At 37.0% G+C, this 21,479-nt stretch overlaps 1 protein-coding gene across 1 annotated transcript in view; it reads left to right on the forward strand.

The window, feature by feature from the left end:
* The window catches only part of Nup62cl (nucleoporin 62 C-terminal like), a 36,261-nt gene extending 21,184 nt beyond the window's left edge, over positions 1 to 15,077 (forward strand). Inside the window, exon 8 of the mRNA XM_051178910.1 lies at positions 14,903 to 15,077. Coding sequence (XP_051034867.1) covers positions 14,903 to 14,997 — 95 coding nt within the window. The 3' untranslated portion in view covers positions 14,998 to 15,077. The remainder of the gene's footprint in view (positions 1 to 14,902) is intronic.
* The last annotated feature ends 6,402 nt before the right edge of the window (positions 15,078 to 21,479 follow it).

Here is a 21,479-nt window from a genome sequence, read left to right on the forward strand (position 1 = left end):
GAGCTGCAATAAATGCACCTCTCTCGTGTGGAATGTTTGTAGCTGGGGAGGCTGTGCTTGTGAGGGTAGAGCACAAAGTATATGGGAAATCCCCATCTGAGGAATGTTTCCGTGACTTGAAAGTTACTCTAAAGAGTCCATTTTATTTCAAATGAAAAATAAGTGCAATAAATAAGAATTGAAAATTGAACATTAAATTCATTGTTCAATAAACTTTTCAGCATCCACAAAGAAGATGTGTCAAAGCAGGTTCCTTTTATCCTCTAACTTCTACACAGTCCATAGGGATAGGACAGAAATACAAAGGAATCAGAGACTGTCAGATTTAGGGGAGTCTGAACACACTCAGGATTTCAAATGTGATGCTTATTCATTATTAGACACTACCCATTTTTTTTCCTTGCAAGTAGTGTATTTAAGAGTGAATAGTAGCCACAGATCCAAATATGTATTCCCTCTCTTGTCTTCCTTTTGGTAAAAATTTATAGCATATTTCAAGGTTGACTTGATGATAGTGCTGCAGTCACACATCTGTCTTCTGAGTTGGCAGTCACTGAAGCTGCAGCAACTCTGGCTCTTCTGGGACCACTTAGACAGAATTGGCAATCCATCTGAGGCAATTTGTTATTTGTTTTTTAGCATGTGGAGCTACTTCTGGCAGGGGAGGAAGGTGGAATAAGGGATCTGTGTTTCCTGTTGCTTCATATACCACCAAACCATCGCTGTGTGTATGAATAATCACAAATGGCACAATAATAAAAGAGTAGGCTATGAAAAAAATCTTTTGATAGTCATTATTTGAAACTTCAGTATTATCATGGATGGCATTTTACTTCTTTCATGAAGTGTCCCAAAGCTATGAGACTAAATATATGTATAATATCACAGGCTTCTAAAGAGTGGAACTGCATAATAATTGTATAGATCTTCATATTTTATTTAGTCCCAAAAGGGTGACTCTCTAGAGTAACCAAAATGGCTTTGGGGATTATAATATTTCCAAAGTATAGTTACATGTCTGTGAGTACCTTACTTTTTATGCTAAATATTCTTAGTCATCAACTGTATTTCACTATGTCTTACATAAAATGCTTTTAGGGTCATTTTAGAGTACCTATTTTACATAATGTGTTATAATCATGAGTTAGTTTTGCCCAATAGTAATTTGAGGTGACTGTTTCAAATTAATTTATTTTGGTGTTAGATGTTTTTGAAGATGTTTTGATTCAGGCAATATTTTAAAAATATTTTTATTAACTAGGCCTAGTGGCACACACCTTTAACCCCAGCACTCAAGAAGCAGAAGTAGTTGTCACTGTGGATTTTAGGTTTCCCTGATCTACAGAATGAGTTCCAGGCCAGCCATGGCTATGTAGCAGCACCTTGATACAAATAAATTATTTTATAAAGCTAGACATAGTGGCATAAACACATAATCCCAGTAACTTAAAGACAGAGGAATCAGGAGTTTGAGGTCATCCTCCACCACACAGTGAGTAGCAACTTCAAGGCTAGCCTATATTGTATGAGACCTTGTATCAAAACAGAAAAAGAGAGTTATATTTTGTTAGATATTTCGGCTCTCTTGTTTTAAGAGCATCAAATGCTGAGGTGCCAATTGATGCCTTTAAATTGCAGCTGAGGAGTCCTCTTCTGTTGCTATCAGTTTTTCCCACCAACCTGGTCCAAGTGCCTTTCCAGCCTTAAATAACACAGAGAGACTCTGTATTAGATATAAAGCTGTTGGCCTGTTATGTGTTTCTTATTGAATAGTTCTGCCTTAAATATTAACCCATTCTATTAGTCTATGAGTTTCCATGTGGTCTTACCAGAGAGAGGGTCTGGACCTCTTCTCTTGACTCCCTACATCTTGACTCTAAACTCTATTCCATCGCCTTGTCTCCTAGTCCTGCCTATCTTGCTTTCCTATTGGCCAACAAGGGCAATTCATTAACCAGTATGAGAAACATATTACAGAACGACATCTCGCATCACTCTTCCTCTTTGATCTTCTAGCATAGACTCCGATTCACTGAGGCTGTTCTTTTTACCTCTGCCTTTTCTTTTTTTCTTCTTGTTTTGATTTGTTCACTTTTGAATTTAAAATCCTCATGTTACATATCAACCCCATTTCCCTCTCCCTCCTCTCCTCCCACTCTACCTTCCTCTCCATCCCTCTTACCCATCCACTCATCAGAGAGACTAAGGCCTTTCTTTGGAGTCAACAAGTCTGCCATACCAAGTTGAGGTGGGACCAAGTCCCTCCCCCCGTATCAAGGCTGATCAAAGTATCCCACAATAGGGAAAGGGCTCCAGATAGCCTGTTTCAGGTACCTCAAATAGGTCATGGTCCCACTGCCAGCAGACCCCCTACACACACACACACACACACACACACACACACACACACACACACACACGTTCAAGCCACATAGCTGTCATCCATATTCTTAGGGCCTGGTTTGGTCCCACAATCCTCTGCCTTTTCTTACATTCTTTGGGCAGTGTTGGTGAGGCCATCTCTTATGATCTTGGAATTGAACAGTCCACTTCAGATACTTGAGAATTGAATGTCTACTGCCAGTGCTCTAAATGGACTTTGCTCATGTAGATTTAAACTCAACAAGGACACTTGCATCTTCCCATTGCAGTTAATTGAAAGGTATTTTGTGTCATTTCACTATATAAATGATCCACTTGATTATCTCCGCTATTCTTTACAGACAAAACAGATGTTGTCCCTTAATTCCAAAGAACTCCTTGTACTTTAGATTAGGGGACTAACATTGGAATTAAGCAAATCTTCAGTCCCTGTTAAGAAATGATGTATGATGGTTAACATTCTCAGAGCTGACTTTTCCAACTTCTTTTTCTCTATGTAAATCCAGATTTGACATACCCTCAATACATCTGCAAAATTAGATTTCTCACTAATCCTACTTATGTACATTTTGTGCCCAAGTGAATTTCCTCAAGCTGGAGAGCTTCCCCACATGAATTATATGCAACATAATTTAAATCACTTCCAAATAGCAGAATTTATATTGTTTGTGAGAAAGATGGAGTTTTTTCCTCCTAAGTAATTTTCTTCCTGTTAGTGATAAAAAAAAAAAAAAACAAACAAACAACCAATACATTGGAATCTCATAATGATGCTGTTTTGGGGCCCATGCTCAGTACCCAGAACAAACATGAAATAACCTGATGGCTTTTCTTCAGTCAAGCCTCCCAGATAGTGTTCAGATAGGCACTCCTTATTGTAAGCACTTCAATGTTTGAAGGAACAACAAATACCATTATGGTGCGAGTTATAACTCAGCATAGTGCTTATTTTCTTTAATTGTATTTAATTCTTGAGGCATGTTCTCACTATGTAGCCCAGGCTGACTTAGAATTCATGGTGCTTCTTCTGCCTCAGCTTCATAAATTCTGGGACTACAAGTATGTGCCACCATATTCAGCACAATGCTTAGTTTATCCATTTTTAAATTTTATCACATTTATTTATTTGGAGGAGCTACATACATTTCACAGTGAGTCTGAAATTCAGAGGACAATTTGTGGGCACCATACGGGCTCTAGGAGTATAATGTATGTCATCATTCTTGGTGGCAAGTACTTTTACCTTGGCCAAGCAGCCAGCATTTAGTTTGTTATAATTAACAGATATTCATTGTTCATATCAATGAAGTTCATGGCAATATTTCAATACATACATGAATTATATACCATTTATTCAAAAATTTCACAGCATTTGATAAGCAGGTACCATTAATACACACAACTATTAATTATAATTAGCTTTGGCCTCTGAGAAGTTCTTTAAACCTTCCTACATATTTATTTACCATCACAGAGTGTTGTGAGAATCAAAGTAGCATCCACAGGCAGTGGAAACATAAGTGATGGGGCTTGGAGATGATCTAGTGGGTTAGAGTATTTGCTGTGCAATCATCAGAATCTGAGTTCAGATTCCCAGCACTTATACAAAAAGCTGGATGTTGCCAATTCTGCTTATAAACAGTGTGGGAGAGGTAAGAGACAGAGACAAGAATATTGATGGGGCTTTCTGGCTCCTAGCCTGGCTCCTAGTCAGTAAAAGATACTGTCTTAAATAAATAAAGAATGATATAAGGACACCTGATGTCCTCTGCATGAACACATATGCACACTCATGTACATGTACCACACAAGCATACACTGCACATTCCATTGTGCACACACACACACACACACACACACACACACACACACATACACAAAGTGCTATGTGATTAGATATTTTAATTTTAGATGTTATCGAGATGTCGAACAAAATACCCACTATGTGTCAAGGCCCAGTGTTATTCTGTAGCAGGCATACATTATTATATGTTATATCAATAATATTATCTCTGCCTTCAACAGGTACAAAGGGAGGAGGCAAGGTGTGGTTAAGAAAGAAAGAAAGAAAGAAAGAAAGAAAGAAAGAAAGAAAGAAAGAAAGAAAGAGACAGACAGGGTGGGCAAAATGGCTCAGCAGGATTTTGTTTGTTTTCTTTTGTTTGTTTTCTAGGTTAGGGTGTTGGAATAATGAGTAATATTTTGGTAATTTTGATAAATGCCCAAATAAAGAACACATAAAGATATAAAATAATTCTATTACTTGGATTACCCACCCCCTGACTGCAACAATTCAGGACACCTTGCCATTCGATCATCTTTCATTTTTATCCTCCTTTGAAATGTATTTTTCATTGATCGTATGTGATGAGCAGTGCTATACCAAGCATAGCATCTTGTCATATTGTCTCCCCCTTTTCTGCCCCCTTCCATCCCCTCTCCTTTTCTATTCACTCTCCTTTTCTGAATTACAAGGAAACATTAATTATATATTCAATTTAAAAACTTCAAACTTACTATCAATAGCAATTTAACCTCACATATAGGATATATTCTGTACCAGCTAAAGCCTTAATATGTGGTTTGCCTAGGGAGGCAAAAGAAGGAGGGTCACAAGTTTGACTCCAGCCTGAATGTCATAGTGAGTTCTAGGCCAGCTTCAACTACAGAGGAAAAAAATAGTTTCAAACAATAGCAATAAAAAATACCCTATTTATATGTATTGGCCTTTTTAGTTATTGAAATTTCCTTGTAGTCAATTCAGATATCACACACAGTTGTAACAAACAATATAGAGATGCTACTAATTGTTTGCAGTTATTATAACATCTTACAAAACTGTAGCATAATACCATAATCAGGATACTGACATTAACTTAGCCTGTCATGGGTTTCTTCAGTTTAGTTGGATACATGTTAATTACATGAAGTTTTATTACATATGTGTAGGATTTTATATGTATCACAACTGCAGAAATGCTCAACAGTTACATGCCATATGGCTTCTGCATGTTTCCATTTTACCATCATGCCCATCTTCCTCCAATCTGATTTCCACCTTACCACCAATTTCTAAACTCCTAGAAACGACTAATGTAGTCTGTGTTGCTGAAATTTACTGTGATTTATTATATAAATAGAATTGTACAGAATGTGACCTTTGAATAATGGCTTTTTCCCCATTCTGAAAAAATCCCTAAAGACTCAGTTGGCTTGCTGAATATATCTATAGTTTGACTCTCCACATTGCTAAGTACTATTCCAGTATAGGTGTGGCACATTTTGCTTAACTGGTTATCAATATATCTAGGACACTTGGGGATAGAATGAGGAAATCTACTATGAGCATTCATGGACAGATTCATAGGTTGTTAAAATATTAATTTCTCTTTGAATATCTGATACTCTTGCTTCCATCTCCCAAGCAATGGGGTTGTAGGTATACTCTACCAGGCCCAGCCACTCAGCCAAACAGGGTCATGGTTTTCTAGAGTGGTTGCATGACTTTACATCAGCACCAAAAATGTATGAATTGTATGGTATGTCTTTGTCCTTACTACTCTTTGTTATCATAAATCTTTTTCATTTTAACCCTATAATGGATGTGTAATGATATCATTGTGGTTTCAGTTTGCATCTCCCTCATGTCTAATGGCATTGAACATCTTTTCCTTGGCGTACTGCAGTGAAGTGTCTTCCATGCTGCTTTCTCATTTTCTTTTCTTTTACTCACTTCTTAATTATAGTTTTTGTAGGTTATTTCAAATTTTCTACATAGGCAGTTATGATATTTTCAAATAAATATTGTTTCATCCTTTCCAATTTTTCTGCCATTATTTCCTTCCTAAAATATTAGAGATGAGAATAAATTGGGCTGCAGGGATAGCTTAGCTGTTAAACACAAGGCTCACAACCAAAAATATAAGAATATAGACATCCTTGCTTTGTTTCTCTATCCTTTCTGTATGTGTTGCTGAGACGGAACCTAGAGGCTTGTTTTTTCAAGGCAAGCACTCTACCACTGGATGATATCCCTTACGTTTGTTTATTTATTGCTTCCATTTTTGTTCATTTCTGGTCATACATGCAAAACCTTCAGTCTTTCGTCTTAATATAGTAATATTAGCTTTAGGGTTTTGGTGGATGCTTTTTGTCAAGCTCATGAGATACCCATCTATTTTTAACTGGCTGATTTTATTTTAATCATAAGTAGGTGCTATATTTTTATGAAATGATTTTTTCTGTATCAGTTGCTACATTATTTTCTTATTTAACTTGTTTATATAATGGACTCAGGAACATTTTTCTGATAGAGTCAGCCATACATATGCAGAATAAAAATCTAATTTTATTTGAATCTATTTTGCTACAAGTTTTTAAATATGTAAGATATTTCAAGTGTTCTGCAGATTTATTGGTCTTTAGTTTTCTCTTCTATATTTGTAGTACCTGCCTGTTTTGGGTATTAGTAATGTCTTCTGTTTATTAGGATTTGTGGGGAAATTGTGTTAATTCTTATCTGAGTGTCCAATAGATCGTCAATGAAACCACTTGGGCCTGGGTATTTTTGTAAGGGGAAATTTTCATTTGTTTTTAAAATTATTCTCATGGTGTATTTTATCTTGATTAAATTCTGAAAACTTGTGTTTTCTCAAAGAATTGACACATTCCTGTTAAGCTGGTGTGTTGTAAGTAGTATAAAGTAGTTTTGTATTATTTTAGTGGTGAACCTTGTTTCTTTCCTGATGCTGGTGAGTTATGTTTTTCCGTGCTTACATTTCTCCCTCTTGCCTAGAAGTTTATTAATTTTATTGACTCTTTTCTCAAAGAATTAGCTTTTTAGCTCATTGATTTTTCTCTACGGTGATTCTGTTTGCAGTTTTATTGCACTCTGCTCTTGTCTTTATTATTTCCTTCCTTTGCTTACTTTGTGTTAATTTTGTCCTTTTTCGGTTTTCTAAGGCAGGCACTTAGAATATTGATTTGAAACCACTCTTTGTTTCTAATGGGATTCCTTTAAAAAGGCAATTTTCTTAACCAGCTGTATGTTTGACCACAGTTGTCATCTCCAGCCATAATTTTGCTGGATGCTTATTTTCTTTTCCATCATCAAAAGTCTGTGTTAACAAATATGTATACAGAGATATGCCAAAGGCACCTCAAATTCAATTCGTCAAAAACTATTTACATCTTAGGTTTCCTAGGTTAAATCTCTACTATCTTTGCAATATACATATATTATAAATTTTACTTTGATCACTGTTATTTTTAGTTATGGTTGTACAGCTGTTGTTCACAGCCTAGCACATTACATTTTCTTTCTTTTGCAAGTTCTTGTTTACTTTGTAATTTTATTTTTACTTTTTTGCTTACTTTTCTACATATTTATCAGTAAGTCAGTACTGAAATCCCTGTTTTTATTTTAAATTATCTAGTTCAAATTCCAAGACTCCTCTCTTCCATTGTCTTGTAATCTCTATTATACTTTTGGTTTTCTGGGATGTTTATTTTGTTTCTGATGGTGGTAGTACCTGGGATTGAGTTTAGGAGCTACTCATGCTAACTAAGCATTGGATCTACCAATGAGCTGTACCCTCAGCCCTCTTCTATTGTGCCTTCTGGAATAGTTGCTCTCTTGAAGAGTGAGTTGTCCTTGCTGCACATTTCTTTTCTTTCTTTCTTTTTTATTTATTTACTTTTGTTTTGTTTTTCGAGACAGGGTTTCTCTGTATAGCTTTGTAGACCAGGCTGGACTCGAACTCACAGAGATCTACCTGCCTCTGCCTCCCAAGTGAGTGCTGGGATTAAAAATATGCACCACCACCACCCAGCTGGAAAATTTCTTTTGTGGCTCTTATTTCTGGTCCCTTTGTTTATCCCCTTGGTTCCAATATGGCACATATTCTAGTAGCTCCAGAAAGAGTGCATGATATGTCAATATTTTGATATTGTTCATCTCTGAAAACATTTGTTTATCACACTTGATTGATGATATTAGGTATTGAGTTATAGTTTGAAAATATTTTTCCCGGGACTTTGGGAGAAGCAGTTCTAATTGTCTTCTAACTCTGATAGCCATTCTCATCCTGAACCTTTGTTGGACTTCTTCATTTTGTTTTCATTTTTTCTCTATTGAAAATTTTAAGCTCTTAGAATACTTAAATTTTCAGATGATATAGTTAGATGTGAACATATTTCATCTATTGAGCCTGATAATAGTGAGTCAAGAAAGTCATAGCTTTCTGCTCGAGGTTGTATTCTTCTTTTATGATATTTTTTATTTAAATTTGAAACAAACTTGTTTTACATGTCAATCCCAATTCCCTCTCCTTCTTCTCCTCCCCTGTTCCCCTCCCAATCCCCATCCCATCTCCTTTCTGTTCCCCAGGGAGGGTGTGGCCTCCCATGGGGAGTCTTCAAAGTCTGTCATATCATTTGGAGAATGGCCTGGGCCCTCCTCCCATGTGTCTAGGCTGAGAGGGTATCCCTCTATGTGGAATGGGCTCCCAAAATCCATTCGTATACTAGGGATAAATACTGATTCACTACCAGAGGCCCCATAGACTGCCCTGTTTTGGTTTGGTTTGGTTTGGTTTTGGTTTTGGAGACAGGGTTTCTCTGTATAGCTTTGTCCTGGAACTAGCTTTGTAGAGCAGGCTGGCCTCGAACTCAAAGAGATCCGTCTGCCTTTGCCTCCAGAGTGCCGGGACTAAAGGCATGCACCACCAGTGCCCGGCTGACTGCCCAGTTCTTACATGAGCTTTCTTCTCATTTCTTTGCTTCTATTCTCTCTGTTCCACTTTCCAGAACCATACTTAATCTAATGCTTGCTTCCCTGAAATATCTACATTGTTATTCTTTCCTAGTGTCTCTGTTGTTGTTCAGTTTTCCAGATCTGCACTCTAACGTCTTATTCCAAACTTTTTGGTACTCTTTGCTTTCTGACACAACCTTCATGTGTAAGAGCTTCCTGTCATATGATGACAGTGTCTATCAGCATTTATTAGCATTCATTCCTGTTTCTTAGATTCACTAGCATCCCTGATGGGGTTAAATTTTTTCAAAAACTATTTTGTACTTCTTAATTTGTTGCTTTCAGCTTTCCATTTCATTTAATCTCTCTTGAGTTAAGAAGTTTCCCTGAAATATACTTAAGAAAGTTATATGATGGGGGAAACCACGGAGACACCTGACCTGAGCTAGTGGGAGCTCACGGACTCTGAATTGACAGCTGGGGAACCTGCATGGGACCAAACTAGACCTTCTGGATGGGCGTGATGGTTATGTGGCTTGATCTGTTGGAGGGGATGGCTGTCAGTGGGACCACTACCTATCTTGGGTGCATAAACTGGAACCCATCTTCTATGATAGGATACCTACCTTGCTCAGCCTAGATACAGCAGGGAGGGGCTTGGTCCTGTCTCAACTTGGTATGCCAGACTTTGTTGACTCCCAAGGAAGCTCTTATTCCCTCTGAGGAGTGGATGGGAGTGAAAAGGGGGGGGATAGAAGAAAGGGAAGGGGAACTGGAGTTAGTATATAAAATGAAAGATATTTTTTAATAAAAAGAAAGCTACAAGGGAGCATTTTGTACTTAGAGCTGTTAGCTGAGATCATGGGATAATGTGATTAGATCCTTGCCTCTGTGCCTGTTCCCATTCACTGAAGGACTTCTAGCCACTATCTTTCCTGTTTCTCTGTCTAGCCAGTCAAAGGCTCTGGATAAGAATCTTGCATTTCCTGGCTGTGGGTTAGTAAGCCTAGTGCTATACCAGCGTTCCTAGAGCCCTAGAGAAGGAGATAGACACCCCATGCTCCTTTGTAAGTGTTCAATTAAGCTCTTGGAAACTTCTGTTTAATCCTTAGTTTTCATACAGAATGCCTAAGCTTGACTTGGTCTGCTATCTGTGAGCCATAGTTTAACTTGTTAACAGCTTTGAAAGGAAAACCTCCTGCAGAACCTGAATAGGGAATCATCCAGATGTAAGATGGGAGGAAAGGGGGGGGGTCACTTCTTAGTCATGTGTCATGCCTCAGCTAGACTTTGAACAACATTTGGAATAATCTAGCCCTACTAATTTCATATTTCTAGCATTGTTTTGTTTTTTTAAGACAGGGTTTCTCTGTGGCTTCAGAGCCTGTCCTGGAACTCACTCTGTAGATCAGTCTGGCCTCGAACTCACAGAGATCTGCCTGCCTCTGCCTCCAGAGTCCTAGGACTAAAGGTATGCATCACCACCGCCTGGCCTCATTGTGATTTTTAAAAGGTTTTGCTCCTTTCTTTGCATCCTTAATGTTTTGGTGCTTTTCTCATTTGCCTCCTTTTGGAAATAAAAAGTCTTTACTACGATTTTATAGCTGTATGGGTTTAGTCTGTAGAAACCTTTTGTTTGCAACCTTCTTTTGTGACCTTTCTTTAGCTCTCACTCTACTTCTGTTCATTCCCACACTACCATCAGAATAGTCTTCATGAAATGAGTATCTCTTTATGAAAGCCCCTCTACTTTTGATTGTTCAGTAATACATTCTTGTTCTTGGCATGATGGACCATATAGTTTTTAACTTATTCACAGACATTATGCATTATGTTTGTGTATTTTCAAAATGTGGTCCTGTTCTTAGAGTTTAGTAGACAGTTACAGTTTATTTGTCCCTGACATGTACCCAGAACTGTATATTCAACTTCTTGTTATTGTTGTGGAGACTATGGCTGTGTGTGTGTGTGTGTGTGTGTGTGTGTGTGTGTGTGTGTGTGAGTGTGTGTGTGTGTCTGTGTGAGTGTGTGTGTGTGTGTGTCTGTGTCTGTGTCATTGTAGGCCAAAGTAAGCTTCAGTGTCATTCCTCAGGACTCATCCTACCTTGACTTTTAAGGTCTCTCACTGGGACCTTGGCCTCATAGTCTAGGCTGGCTAGCCAGCAGGACCAAGGAATCTACCTGTCTCCACTTCCAAAGCATCTTTGACATGGATGTAAATCTCTCATGCTTACACAGCAAGCATTTAGCCAGTTGAGCTATCTTCCCCAATCCCTCAGCATTTGGTGAATGAGAAGATACAAAGCTGACAGCTGATAGACCTTCATTTTTGTGTATCTTTCCATTCCGCTGGATGTCTGAATATGCCACAGTGTTTACTTTTATTTCTTCTATTTTTGAGATCATAACATAATTACATCATTCTCTCCTTTCCTCCTCCAATCCCCGCACATGCCCTTTCTTCCCCTCTTTCAAATTTATCGCTCCTTTTAAAATTAGTTGTTGTTACATGTATATATGTATATACATGCAAAGGGGTTTTTAATAGTCTATTGCTAAGTCTTAAAGTTCCCAACATTTTTATTTTAAATTGTTTCGACGGTTTTTAAATTTTTATTTATTTGAAAGTTTCACCTGTATGTGTGTCTGTGCTCCCTGGGTGCATTGTGTTGCAAGAGGCCAAAAGAGAGGATCAGAAACTTAGGAACTGGAGTTACAGACAGTTGTGAGCCACCATGTGAATGCTGGGAACTAAACAAGCATGTTGAGCAACTGCTCTTAATCACTGGACCCATCTTTCCAGCTCCTCTGTTGGGGATTTTAATATACACCATGATTCAAGGATATAAATACAGTTCTTACAAGTTAAAATGCTAAACCAGAAACAGTGTTGTTTTAAAGGCTTCTGGCGTGTGTGTGTGTGTGTGTGTGTGTGTGTGTGTGTGTTATTTCAGATAAGATGAACTAGTTTGTAAATTACCAGCAACACTATTTCTTAACAAAACATATATGTAAGAATATTCTGGTCCAAGTTGTATCTTTCTGGTCACTTACAACAAGTACTTTTATATGTTTGTAAGAAATCCACACATCAGCTAGTGAATTGCCTATTTGTGTTTCTGACCATTTTCCTGCCAAGGTAAGGTTTCTCCCACCACCCCAATTAGTTTTCTAGGAGAAAGTGATATGCTATAACAGTGCTTTTGAGAGTACAGTATCTTCTTCCACAGTGAATTTAATAGTGTTCAATGTTTTATGTGTAGCTAATACATTTAAAAATATTATTAGTTACAGTTAAAATAAACCTTTGAATTTAATAATCAAAATCTCTTCTTGTAATATTCTAGGAAAGTCGCTATACATCATTGTCTAAAATATTTGCAAGTCAGCTTAAGTTGCATAAAAATATAACTCCAAATCAAGAGATGGGCTGGAAGCAGTTTTACCAAAATCTTTTGGTGGGGTGATGTCCTGTTCTTGTTGTTATTTTGGGGGAGGGTCAACTTAACACAAACTAGCATTTGGGAATAGGAACCTCATTTGAGAAAATGCCTTCAGCAGATTTCCTGTAGGCAAGTCTGTAGGACATTTTCTTGGTATTAATGTGGAAATATCCAGCCCATGGTGGGTAGTGCCACCCATGGGCAGATGGTCCTGGGGTGTTTAAGAAAGGAAAGTGAGCATGTTGTACACACATGCATGTATGTGTAAGACCGACTGTGTTCATTTAGTGTGGCTACTTGTACATTTGTTTAGGGCTGGGCACTTAGAATTGCCTTAACTATCAAGGAGGCTCATCCCTGGAGGAAACTAACTCTCTCCCTCAGCAGCCATTGACTGCTTATAGCTCCTCATCTAGTGTTGTGGCCTTATAAAATCCCTCATCCATGCTGGCATGTCAAGGCTGTGATCATAATGCAGGTTATGTTTGTGAAAATATACTGTTGAGTTTTCATGCCTAAATATATAATCTTTGCCATTGATCATTTAGGTAAGTCTATAGAGTTGTACAAACATCAGGCACTCTAATATTTGAACATTTCCCCTACTCCCAAGTTTCCTATTGGGAATAGAAATTTTGGGGTTTTTTATTTTCAGTATTTTTAGGGGGTCATGTTTCAAGATAGGTTTCTCTGTATCACAGTCCCAGCTGTCTTTGAATTTGCAGTTTATTTTGTAGATCAGGCTGGCCTCAAACTCACAGAGATCCGACTACCTCTGACTCCCTAGTGAGTGTGGCACCACTGCCTAGCTCTTTCATTTTTTTTATTTTTATTTTACAAAGCACTGGTGTTTTGCCTGCATGTATGTTTATGTAAGGATGTTGGGTCCCCTGAAACTGGAGTTACAGTCAGTTGTGAGCTGCCATGTGGATGCTGGGAAATGAACCCAAATCCTCTAGAAGAGTAGCCAGTGCCCGTAACCTCTGAGACATCTTTCCAGCCCGAGTATATTTTTAATAATGAAAACATGTTTATGGTATATTTTCCTCAAAGTAACTATTGCTAACAATTTACTTCTACTATGAGGTAGTAAGTTAATATATTGACAGAAACCAATCAATAATGCACTTCTTGGGACCAGAATTCTGGGCAGTAAGTATTATGTGCAGTGTTTACCCTTAATGAATGAAAGTCCTAAAACATTTAAAGTGAGTTAATACAGAAGTAGTCCTGGGAAGTCAATTAGAAAACATGACAAAATGTTTATAGTAAGCCTCTCTTAATAATGCTGACTTGTGTTTCTTAACATTTTATTGATTTTTAAGATTGGTATAAATGTACTCCTTTGTATTTAATATGTATCAATCAGCAAATTAGTAAATTGTGTTTATGCTGACATCTCTAGTCTGAAGTTAATGGCTCATTGTAGTGCTCATTTATGCTTCCATCACATTAAAACAGTTATTTAAGGGGGAATCTGCACCCTGCCGTTTGTTGTTAAAACAAAACAAGAGATTTATTTAATCAAGCTCATTATTCATTGTTGTTCTGGCCCTTCAGCAGATAACCATGATGATTTAAATCCCCCCCTTGATCTTGTAGAATGCATGTATGTTATATGATAAGATGAGGCATTATGCTTTAAAAAAACTGAGTTAACATTAACACTGTCCTGGTTGACTGAAAGAAATAAAGTAGATCAATTAATTTTTTAGTTTATATTTTACAAAACATTTCTTTTCTTTGGGGTACCAGCTATTATTTATTGCCTACTAAACATTAATGTCCAGTTTTATTTGTACATTTTTGTGGAAAACCTTTGATTAACATACTTCCTTCAACAGCTTATTTTTCATGGTAGAAAAGTACTGTTTGATATGCTATTAGTGGCATTCTGTAGTACACTGCCCCCTGAGCAAACTTAAAAACCACCAAGGTAAATAAATCATTGAAAAACAACAGAAATGTAAATATTCCCAAAGAACTGTCTTATAGGTAACTCAGACCTACCAAAATCTATTCATCCAGTTTACTGAGCACCCTGAATTGTACTTTTAGGCACTGATGAGTAAAAGTGAATAGCCAATACTCCCTCCAACAAAACACAAACTTAAGGTAGACCTTCTTTGTCCAAAAGCTATAGATAACAAATAAGTATTTTCTTCTACACTGTTTCATAGTTTCAAAATGGATGAATTTTTCTTTCTTATTTTCTAAAAACTTGAGATGTAAGATTTTATATGTCATAATTGAGGGGGAGGGTATGTTGTTGTGTTCCAGGAATGTGACTTTGACTAATGATTGTATGACTTTCCCCCTGTAGGCATAATGCAGAAAAAGGTAGAAGAGATTACAAAGGCATTTGAGGAGTATCGTCGCAAGGAGCAGGAGTGCAATATGAAGATTGCCTTTGAATAACTACCACCCAACCAACTCTTTTTGGATTATTCATAAACCCTGAATTCTGATGCTATTAAATAGAGTAGTGTTTACAGTTACTACTTATCTTTGATTGCAATAATTTGTGCATGTGTCTGATTATTTTTCACTTAAATACTGTAAAGAGAAGTATCCAATTTTTCTTTCAGAGTGAAATAAAATCCAGGCTGATGTCATAGCTCAGTGATAGAGTACTTATCCAGACTTAAGTAAAAGGTGTATTAAGCCCCTTGCCCAGGCATTTACCTATTAGGTATTGATTTTGTGTGTATAATCCATATCTTACTCACATAGAGGCTACATCTTATCACCAGGACACACCAACTTCCTACTTCATTGTGAGAAGATGTTTGCCAAAACATACATGCCACCAAGTCTTTACTGGGTGTTTGTTGCCCTTCATGTATCATGCTGTATACTGTAACGTCTCAGTGTGAAATTTACTGTCTACTCTGAGATATAGTTTTCAAGATGTGATTTTTATCTGTGAAAGACAATATGGGCAATGAAAACAAGTGTATCATCAGTTACAGCAGCTAGTGTCTTTCAGGAATACAGAGAAGGTAGTATGGTTTTGTGGATTATGGATTTAATTAGGGCTGTTATTTTTCTTATGGTTCTAGAGATCAAACCCAGTGCCACACCATTGGATCATATGCCCAGCACTGAATTATTTTACTTTTAAGAGTAAGGTTCACATGATTCACTTACTTTTGACTACATATAGATACCTCAGTGGTTCAGTTAGGTTTGATCAAAATCTCACTGTATAGCCTAGGCTGGCTTGGAATTTACAATCCTCATGCCTCGATTTTCCAAGTGTCACCACACCTAGGTATCCTGGAGATTGTTTTTCATTTGTTTTGTTTTATCATATGGTTTGGACATGTTTTTTTTTGTGTGTAAGTTTTTATGTTCTCAAAGAAAAAAAGCCTTCTTCTTAGCTAAAACACCCCAATCTCTTGTGTTTTATCAAGTCCTTAATAATGTGATGTCTTGAAAGTGAAAATAAACGGATTAAAAGTTAACTGACTGAACTGAATTTTTGTTGTCAATATCACACTGAAGAGGAAAGGTTCTTGTTACAGGAGAAAATAATGGATTCACTTCCTATACAAACATTTATTAGTTATTTCAATAAGTTTTTGTCTCTCAAAATTACAGATGGTAAACTGGAGTTGGTAGCATAGGCCTGCAATCCCAGCCACCTAGAAGGCTGAGAAAGGGATCACAGATTAAAGGCCAGCCTAGGTTATAGGCTTAGTTCAACTAAATAAGAACTTGTCTCAAAGAAAAAAACATTGTCTGGGCCCAAAGTCCTAGCGTGTACAAGCTTCAATCTTCAATGCTGACAGTGTGTGTCTATTTGTGGGTGTGTAGGGGGAATAATGAGAGAATATTGCAGACTATTAAATCCTGTAGGCTTTTTAAGGTAAACACAGTTTTGAGTAGACTTTTGAGGAATCTCAAACTTTTGAATTTCAATATTTTTACCAATATATCCTAGATAAGGACAAAAGTCCTCATTTTTTCCCAGAAAAACAAACAAACAAACAAAAAAAACCCTTGCCTAAATAACCCACATAGAAATGAGGTTCCACATTCAGTAAATGCAATATAATGTTTTACATGAAATTCTGGTTTGAAATTTATGTTTACCTAATTCACTGAAGAAAAAAAATCATGTTGGGCAACATTTTTTTCCACAAAAAGCAAAACTTGATTGATGTTTTCCCATGAATCCCATGAAGTGTTTTATGAGAATAAACTAGTTTTCGATTCTAAGTTTTGTGGTCCTCTGTTTTAAATACTGGCAGAGGGCTTTTTGCAAATTTTCTCCATAAAGTAGAGAAGAAGCTAAAGTCTGTTTACACTATCTTTACTGGGATTTGTAGTATTTTTAACCCCCAGTACATAAATGATTCTAAGCCAGGCTTAATGGCACATGCCTTTAATCCCAGCAATCAAGGCAGGTGAATCTCAGTGAGTTTGAGGCCAGCCTGGTATACAAAGTAAGATCCAGGACAGCTAGCACCTTTACACAGAGAAACCCTGTCTAGAAAGTGACATGTGGCTTTCAGATTAATCCAGTAACCTTCAGTGTGCTGTCTGGAATTTGAATCCTTAGACTAAATCTCCCCTAAAGAACATTTGACCCTGGTTCTAACTTGTCTAAAAGATACGACATTGCTTAAATTTTGCCAACAATACTATGGCAACCATTGTTAGCTAGCTCAGATATTAACTGAAGCAAAGTTCTTACATTTGTAATACCATGCCCCACTCTCAACACATAGCCATTTTTTCCTCATTTAAGAAGAATGCCTTTGAAGAACTTGAAAGCCATGCACAGTTGTTTGTTCTTAATATTAGATGATCATAGATTGGGAGAAGATTTTTTTTTTAACATTTTCCATGCGGTAGAATCAGAAGCATACGGCAAACAAAGCTCCTTTAGGAAACACCTTGAAAACATGTCTTACTTGTTAAAGAGGAACTTTTGGCTTAAGTAAACTAATCTTTTAGATTGGTATATTTTTTTTCAGTTTGTCATAAATTTGCTAGGTGAAATTTTGAAATTAACTCAGGATAAACTATATAACCCCTAAGGTCTTGAAGCTTTTTACAGACTGATAGGCATTTAAGATGGGGAAAGGGATGCTGTGAAAAAGGAATAGCAAGTGCATCTTTGTTTGACAGAGCTAGAAGTACAATGGCATTCCTTCAAGTCAGTTTTCCCAACATTGCTTGGTACATCCAGCTTGGGTTGGCTGCAGTCTTGTACAGATACATAGAACATTTTCCACAACCTTGCTTTCCACTTGAAATCCCACAGTCATGTAACTGTCTTTTAGCTATTCTTTCTCTACACATCCATCTAGTAGATCTGCTTCGTAGTGCGTATCACTCCAGTATCTGTAGACTATATTTTATTTGAAGTAGAGAAATTTACTGTAATGGTAAAATGCTCCTCCACCTTTCCAAGAATTCAAGCACACTAGCAATCTTGGTAAGTTGTTCCATTTCCCTATTGACAAACTTGTCAAGCAGACAATTTGGTTCAATGCCAGAGTTAAGCCCCACCTCCTTAAAGAATATGCCTAAGTCACAGAGGATGTGACCCGCATATTGTTTATTCTGACATGTAGTCTTTATTCTTTGTCAAAACTACGAAGTGTTTTATGTTTTATTTGCATTTATTTACCAGAAGTTTTCAAGAAGTGCAAAGTTATGAAGCTTTCCTTTTGTTCCTGTAACTGCTCTTTGGTCTTTTCACCGACTTGAACATGACAGGATCAAGAACTTTGAACAGGTCTGAACTTACTGGATAACCTTGGAATATTTACTCATAAGTAACAACCCTGTTATGGAAAATATTTAAAATCATACCAAAGTATTATTTTACCTAAAGTTACACGGTTGCCCATTTTCCTCAAGATTCCTAATGCTGCAAGCCTTTAATGCAGTTCCTTGTGTTGTGGTGGCCCCCATCCATAAAATTACTTTTGCTGCTGTGTCATAACTGTAATTTTGCTACTGTTATGAATTGTAATATAAATAGCTGGTATGTGACCCCTGTGGGGATAGCAATCCACAGGTTGAGAAACGAGTTATCCTCATTTTACATAAGAGGAAGTTAAATTAAACCAGTTAAACAAATTTACTGGAAATCATATTCCATTAACTTACCAAAACAAAAATTTAATATCCAGGTTGGTTCGAAACGCTGTTATTGTATATTGCCAATAACAAAGAACTCGAATCTAAACCCAAGTAGTGTGAACCCCAAAGTCTACAAGATTTTTTTTCCTCACCTATCTCCTGTTATAAGAAGGGTTCTATTTAATTAAAAAAAAAAAAAAAAAGAAAGAAAGAAACAACATGACCAAAAAGCAAGTTGGGGAGGAAAGGGTTTATTTGGCTTACACTTCAGTATTGCTGTTCATCACTGAAGGAAGTCAGGACAGGATCTCAAACAGAGCAGGGATCTGGAGGCAGGAACTGATGCAGAGGCCATGGAGGGATTCTGCATATTGGCTTGCTTCCCACAGCTTGCTTGGCCTACCATCTTATAGAACCCAGAGTGGCACCACTCACTGGGCTGGGCCCTCCCTCAAGGATCACTAAATGAGAAAATGCCTTACAGCTGGACTTCAAAAAGGCATCTCCTCAGCTGAGGGTCCTTCCTTTGATGACTGTAGCTTTTGTCAAGACACACAAAACCACCCAATATACTAAGTGAGCCAGTCACACAGGTGGTGGTGGCACATGCTTTGAATCCCAGCACTTGGAAGGCACAGGCAAAATGATCTTGGTGAGTTTGAAGCCAGCCTGTCTACAAAGGGAGTTCTAGGATTGCCAGGGCTGTTACACGAGAAACTATTTCTAAAACCCAAAAATTCAGAAAAAAATTCAAAGGATATAAGGGCACACACCTATAACCCCAATGTATGGGAGGCTCAGGTAGGAAAGATTACAAGTTAATGGCCAATTTGAGCTCCATACAAAAATTATTTCTCAACATAATGACAAAAATTTCAATACATTTCATTGTATTTTCTTCTTTCTGTTCTTGTCCTTCAACCATTGCGTTCTGATAATTGGAAACATTCACTTCATTGTCATATGCTCTTATTGAAATATTTCATGTATATGCAGCAGCCATATACATATTCTACCTTTTGGACAACTGTAAGTGTATTATTGAAACTTGCTATTTCACTAGGTTATATTTTCAAGATTATAATAATCTAGAGGACTTTACCACCTTTTCATCATTATATAGATTTCATTGAATGTATTTAGATATTTAAGGTTTTTCCCAAGTTTTCTGCTATAGACGGCATTGAACAGTAATGCATATAGATAGATGAGTACTTATTATATTGAGCATAGTATTGGTAGATGTGTTGCATCATTTTTTTAAAGGAAATGTGCATTTACATTTCAATAGTTATATCAAGTTGTTCTTAGAGAGGTTGTACCAATTTATCCATCTACCAGCAGTATAAGTACCGGTTCACCAGACTGTCAATAAAACAAATGTATTGTTATATTTTTTTTAAATCCATTCCTATATAGTAAGTAAAGACAGTGCTATTTAGGGTACTTACAAAAAATTATTTTTTAGAATAGTTTTAGGTTTAAATAGGTTCCATACATTTAGGTTTAAATTAGGTTCCATACATTTCCACTCAGTTTCACTTAGTGTTTACATCTTAAACAATACAGGATATTTGAAATTTATTAAATAGAAAGCATAGTTTATTTACATTTGCCTAGTGTCATCTTTCTGTTTCAGAATCTTTAATACATTTAAAAATCATCTTTCCCTTGTTTCCTCATAAATGTGACAGAGTCTCAGGATTTTCATTTGTGGCCTTGATAGTTTTGAGGAGTACAGGTGTTCACTGCACTTTGTTTTATATTTTGGTTTTGTTTGCTTTTGTTGTTTTCTAGAGAGTAACTATGTAGACTTGACTGGCCTTGGAATTCTTTAATGCAGCTTGAAATATCCATCTTATAAATTAAGATTTTTCTTTCCATATGTTTAGGGATATTTGCATTTCTTTTACTTTTGGCCATTAAGAACACATGCTTTTATTGTTTTTGCTATTGATGTTGGTATTTTTGAAATTGTGTAGGCCAAGCTGGCCTCGAACTTGGTGTCTAGCCAAGCAAGTATTCCACACTCACTTTGTGTGGTGTTGAGGATCTAACCCCAGGGCTTTATGCATGCCAACCTAGTCTATGGATTGAACTACATCCCCAATCCCAAGAACCAATGCTTTGAGACACTTTTCTATATGTAGCTTTAAAAAAAAATCATGTCCCGTGTATGCATGTTTTGTTTGCATGTATGTCTGTGCACCACGTATGTACCTGTTGTCCCAGAAACTGGCATCGGATCCTCAGAACTGCGGTTACAGACAGCTGTGAGCAGCTCTGTGGGAACTGAATTCGCATTCCCTGGAAGAAACAAGGGCCATCTCTCTCTAGCTCCTACAATATCTAACTCTTGATTCAATATATTCAGCAATGAAATATTCAAATGCCTGGGTATATACTGATTCTGACTTTGAATTAAGGGAACCCAGAAGGATCTGTTATGGATAAGAGAAAAACATTAGTGCTAGTTGTGTGGTCAGACCATAGGCTTCACTGGAAACAGCAGATAGGTCAAATAAATCCTTGAAAGAGAAGCCTTGTTGACAAGAACAAATTTGAAGAAATTTAGAGAAGATCTAGGATTTATTGATACTCAGGGGAAGAGTCAAGAAGCCAAAGGTGAACCCTAGGTTCATGAGGTTTATATTTTTGATGTTATCTTTAACCTGTACTAGAAATTCTTAATTTACACTCTACAGTCACCCAGTACCTGCCTTCTCGAGCCATCGCCACATGGTTCTTCTTTACTACAATTCCCAGAGTTCTTAGCTTCACCTCCACGGCCTTCAAGT

This window comes from Phodopus roborovskii, unplaced genomic scaffold, assembly GCF_943737965.1.
Source record: "Phodopus roborovskii unplaced genomic scaffold, PHOROB, whole genome shotgun sequence".
NCBI lineage: Eukaryota > Metazoa > Chordata > Mammalia > Rodentia > Cricetidae > Phodopus > Phodopus roborovskii.